Genomic DNA, 5518 nt, shown 5'->3' with positions numbered 1-5518 from the left:
ATTGTTTTTTTTAAAGTTTATTTATTTACTTCGAGATTGAGAGAGCGAGCAAGCATGAGTGGGGCAGGGGCAGAGGGAGAGGGAGAGAATCCCAAGCAGGTTCCACTCTGCCAGCACAGAGCCCAGTGCAGGTCTTGAACTCACAAACCATTAGATCATGACCTGAGCCAAAACCAACAGTCAGATGCTTAACCAACTGAGCCACCTGGGCACCCCTGTCCACTGTTTCCATTTAGTGGAATCCTGGTGGTACTTTACCTGATGATATTAAGGCAACAACACTACAATATTGTCAGTGCAACTTCAGTTAATTTTAAATGTTTGATTGCAATCTTACTATTTTAACTTGCAACAAGTATCTTCTAGGTCAGTGCTTTCAAAATGAAGTTATACATAAAACTTATCCCTAGAGCTTTTATTAAAATACACATGTTCAGAACCTGCTCCAGACTTCTTCTAAAATAGTCTTAATCAAAAGACTCATTTTTTTTGAATTGGCTTTATTATCTTCTTTTGCATACCACAGGGGCAAAAAGTAATTTCACCTTCATTTGCATTATTTTTATGCCCTCCCACAGAAGTTTTTACGTATGAAAAATTATCAGTAATAAATTAACCAGCCATTATACATGTCTGTCTCCTCCAGATTGTTTTTTGTTTAATTCTGATGGTTCCCACAAGACCATACAACCAGCTACAGGACAGAGGGCCTGTTTTCAACAAAGGAGTTCTGTCAGAGAACTCCCAAGAAAAAGGACAGGTATTTCCAAGAAGAGGCTCTTGGGTACAGGCTTCTGATGTCACCACATGATCAACTTTAATACCACGTCAGTGGACAGAGTCAGAATTTTCAGAACAAGATAACTGAGAAGCAGAAGTGTTTGTGACACGGCTCAACATAAGATACAGTGGACAAGACCTACTTTGCCAAGTACAAAGATAAAATCAAAGTATGAAATCAATCATTTAATCTTAACCTATCAGCATTTCCCAAAGAAAACGAGTTGCTGATGGCACTTCCCTAGATTCAAGAGACACACTGAACATTCAAAAGACAGTACTGAGGAGTTCATCTTCTTGTTCCCAGAGGAGAACATGAAACGCTGTCTGTCTCATGGACCATTTCTCGGGACACAGGAGAGGAGAGAGCCTCAACATCAGGTAAGAGAGACAAGCTCGCCTTCTGTGAGGTGAGGAGAGGGGATTACCATCTTGGGGCCAAAGTGCCCCCAAATATGAAATGGATCCAAAAGAAGCCCCACGTACTGTAAGAACCTTCCTCAGGAAAAGCTCTTAGAGTGGTAATTGTACATATGCTTCAAGCAGACATTTAAAATAATGTCGTCCAACCTCCTCATTTCATAGCCATGGAAGCTGACGTGCCCTCACGTAAACTACATTTCCTGGAGACCAGAACCTACTGAATCTTCACCTGCAGTTGGCAGGAAGAACTGGTCTTGGCTAAGGCTAGGAAGGTTTCGTGGCTCTCTATAACAACCTACCAAGGAGCAGCAGGAGGTCACGCAGGTGGTCAAGGCCTACCGGGACCACCTACCACTTGAGGGCCAGGAAGTACCTGGCCAAGCAGACGGAGAGGAGGGTGGAAGAGATGCAAAGCTGCTTAAAGAGGCCAAAGATGCCTGGGATGGTAGCTCCATGAGCCCCTCCCACATCACCATCACTGAATTATGAAAATAAAGAGTAAAGAAATTTGAAAAAGAATTTCGTGGGGTAGACATGCTGACAGTGTTTCTGTAAATATTTGGTTGAAGGCGAAGTAAGTGCCAAGAAAGGATTCTTGGAGTTTTACAAGCGCATGTTGTAACAAGCTCTAAATACAACCTCCACACAATTATTCTCAGGATACTTCTGTGAATTAGCTAAAAGCCAGCTGGGTCTTGCTGCCTACACAAATGGTGGCAGGAAGCAGAGAGAGGGTGAGTCCCCAGGCAGAGGGGAGCAGAGAGGAAACCAGGCTGAGGCCTGTCTGGTTCCTGGGTGTACCTCTGGCTGCTTCCTCTGCGTGGCACTCTGTCTCTCCCCAAGGTTCAGCAGGCTGAGGTCTCACAGCCAGTGGCCCAGGCCCCCGGCCATCGCGTGAGATCCAGGCCAGGGGCACCTGGGGAAGCACGCCTAAGCATGTGGTCTACAGAAAGGGAGAGACGTGCAGCTACACACTCAGGGCGCACCCTGTGCCGGGCACTGTGCTATGCGCCAGTTGACAGGCACGCAATGACTTAACCTTTGCAAAAATCCAAAGATGGGGGAACCCTTATTATCCCCATTTCACACGGGAAAGTGCTTTTCAGAGGCAACAGAGGAGTGTCCCACATCACATGGCCACAAAGTGGTGAACTGGGATGGCCAACCAGCTCCTCTGATCCCTTTGTCCACGCTGCCTAGGCAACCTCTGACCAGCCCTCTGTGACAGTCCAGGGGGCTGCGGGGGGGGGGGGCTTGAGCACATGATGAACTGGAGAAAATATTAAATGTTGACAGTCACAGGAAGGGGAAAGACTGCCAGAACACTTGACGTGACAACTCTTTTTAACCCAAAACACCACAAGAGTCTTTGTAAGAACTGTATGTCCTCCCGAGTCCAGCACTTGGGACAGAACTTACACGGAACACACTTGTACCTCTCCAAACACGTATTCAGCCACTGATGACTCTATGTTGCTCCATCAAGTATATGATCATAGACGGGTTAGGTGTTTCATGGAGAATGAGATTACTACAGGAGTTTATAATGGAGTATATTTCTAAATAAATCTATTAACAATAACCATGAAGAACTTCATAGGATTGGGACACCTGGGAGGCTCAGTCAAGGGTCTGCCTGTTGGTTTTGGCTCAGGTCATGATCTCACAGTTCCTGGGATCGAGCCCCGCATCGGGCTCTGCGCCGGTGGTAGGGAGCTCCCTTGGGATTCTCCCTCTCCCTCTCGTTCAGCCCCTTCCCTGTATGCTCTCTCTCCAAATAGAGAAACATCAACAAATGGTTTTTAAAAAGAACGTCTAGGATCGCATGTCTTAGGCCAGATGCTACCTTTCATAGTACTATACGGGTGACCAGTGTCCGCGAGAGAGGGCAGAAGGATATACTCCACAGAGTACCGCAGCACTAGCTAATAATCCCTACCTCGAGCCCTTTTTTGGAAGGAGGCGGGGTGTAAGGCCATCAAACCAACCTGAGCATAGTTCCTTCTACGTGTACCTCTTCGTGGTTTCCCCGTCGCTCCTCAATCTTCACGCGAAGCCCTGGCCCGTTAAGTGCGTGTCGGCTGCTATGCCACCCTCTCCACCCACCCCCACTGCCATCACCTCCTGACTTCCACATGGTCTCCGGTCGGGAATAAGGCCTGTGGCACCTCAGTCGTGGTCTTCAGCCCCCACCCTCCTTCTGGGCATTCAACATGCCTGGGAGAGCCACCCCCACCCCGCCAGCCTCCTGGCCTCACAAGCCTGGACTGGCTCAGCGCCAGTGAGGAAGTCTCTTCCCCCTGACCCGCTACTCCCTCAGGGCCGCTTCCCGCACTGTCCCCAGCGAAACCGCTCCCCGAAATGCCCGCGTCCAGCATCCCACACTGACCGCCCCGTCCACCCTCCACCTCCCGTGGGAGGTCTCCTCCCGGATGTCTGACAGACACCTCCGGCTACCTCCGAATGACAGAAACAGACACCGGTCAGAGGCACGGCCCTGGAGTTAACTCCTTTAATGTCACGTGCAGACACAAGGCCAGGCCTCCCTCATCTGTGGGCGGCTTCGGGGTCCGGACGAGGGGGCGCGGGCATCACCACTTCCGAACTCGGGGCATCCCATCCCCCCGAGGGGAGGTGCTGTTCTCGAGGAGGCCCCTGAGGTGCTGGTTGCTGCCCAGGGCTCGCTGCACGTGCTCCGGGGTGATGCGCATCTTGTGGCTGTCCAGAGCCTCCTTGCCCGCCAGCTCCAGGATGTTGGCCGTCAGGTACTCGAGAACGGCGGTCAGGAAGACCGGGGTGGACGCGCTCAGGCGCGGGGCGTAGCGACCCTCTCGCAGGAGACGCTCCACGCGGCTGACCGGGAATTGCAGCTCGGCTCTCCTGGAGCGGGACACCGCGTGCCTCCTCCGTCTGCGACGGTGCCGGCGGCGGCGCCTCCCAGACATGCCGCGTGCTGGGTTGGAACCCGATCGGCCCAGCCTGACCGTCCCGCTGGCCCGAGGGTGGCAGGATGTCGGCGCCGACTCCTACCAAGTGTGCCCCTCACCGGTCAGGGAGCTGCTTATATGACACCTCCGACATTATGATGTCACTGGTGTCGCTGGTGTCACTGTGCCCTGCTCAGGACTGGCCTGGAAACATCCATGACAGAAACCTGGTCTCCCTGTTGACTGCACTGGACCCTCTTTACGAGGGAACTCTTTCTCCTGGCCCTCAACAGTCTAGTACAAACAAGAACGGGAACCTTTCCACGGACACAGTGCTCTGTCTTGAGGACACTCCCCTCCAGGTTACCTGGTCTGGCCTTCCATGGTCTTTGAGCTCTTTGACAGCCCTTTGTAAATTGCCGGTCAGGGACACACATACTGAATGCTTTGTCCAGTAGGGGTCCAAACTAAACCCAATTTTGCCCCCGTTGACACATTTAAAGATTATCAATATTTCTACGTTCTTTGGATTCTCTTCTGGACTGGTTACAATATCCGCCAATTCCTCATCAGTGAAGACTCTTAACACATTTTCATGTTACATCGACATAAAGGTCATGAGTTCACTCACTCTCTTTGAAAATATCTTCTAACTGTTTTGGAGGTCACAGTGATATGCCCACCAGATTCACCTGTCAGAGCCAGATAAAATTCAAAGACAAAAAAGTGTACCTCATTCTCAGTTAATACCCAGGGGTGTCTCATTTCTTCTAGGTGAATCCAAAGCACCAAGAGCACTTTGTTGATTTTTTCTAATTTAAATTTTTAATAATTTTAATTTCCTTCTCTGCTAACTTTGTGTTTCTGTTTCATTTTTGTTCATTTACAGCCAATAATTTATTTTTATCGTTAACCAAAATGACTGGGGGGGGGGGGCGGGGTGCCTGGGTGGCTCAGTCAGTTAAGCATCCAACTCTTGATTTTGTTTCGGGTCATGAGCTCAGGGTTCACGGGTTCAAGCCCCACGTTGGGCTCCACTCTGGCAATATGGAGCCTGCTTGGGATTCTGTCTCCCTCTCTCTCTGCCCTTCCCCTGCTTGCTCACTCATTCTCTCCCTCTCACAATAAACATTTTTTAAAAAAATGGTTCAGAGTTTGGTTTTAGGATCTGACCATGTGGAAATCTCTCAAAATGAGTCCAAAGAGATCTAGTTTCTTTTGGGTGAAAGACAAAACACAACCTCATTTTCCAGTCTTTGTTCAAATCCATTAAGAACTGAATACTCTCTGAGGGGAGAAGAGCTTTTTGATATCTGGACTGATGAGATTTGCTGTTTCTGTGTTATACTTGACATATGCCTGAAATTACAGGATGGAAGCTATAAGCT

The 5518-nt window shown here is 49.5% G+C and overlaps 1 protein-coding gene across 1 annotated transcript; it reads right to left on the bottom strand.

Annotated features, from left to right (window-relative positions):
- Positions 1–3699: 3699 nt before the first annotated feature.
- On the bottom strand, positions 3700–4829 carry LOC124509681 (histone H2A-Bbd type 1-like). Its single transcript, XM_047076390.1, has one exon. The coding sequence runs from the start codon at positions 4146–4148 to the stop codon at positions 3795–3797; it is 354 nt and encodes a 117-aa protein (XP_046932346.1). The 5' UTR covers positions 4149–4829; the 3' UTR covers positions 3700–3794.
- Positions 4830–5518: the final 689 nt, after the last annotated feature.

Source organism: Lynx rufus, unplaced genomic scaffold, assembly GCF_022079265.1.
Source record: "Lynx rufus isolate CCGP_SWC_20201006 ecotype Redwood Valley unplaced genomic scaffold, mLynRuf1.p SCAF_14, whole genome shotgun sequence".
Taxonomy (NCBI): Eukaryota; Metazoa; Chordata; class Mammalia; order Carnivora; family Felidae; genus Lynx; species Lynx rufus.
This window is presented reverse-complemented; position numbering and strand designations above follow the sequence as displayed.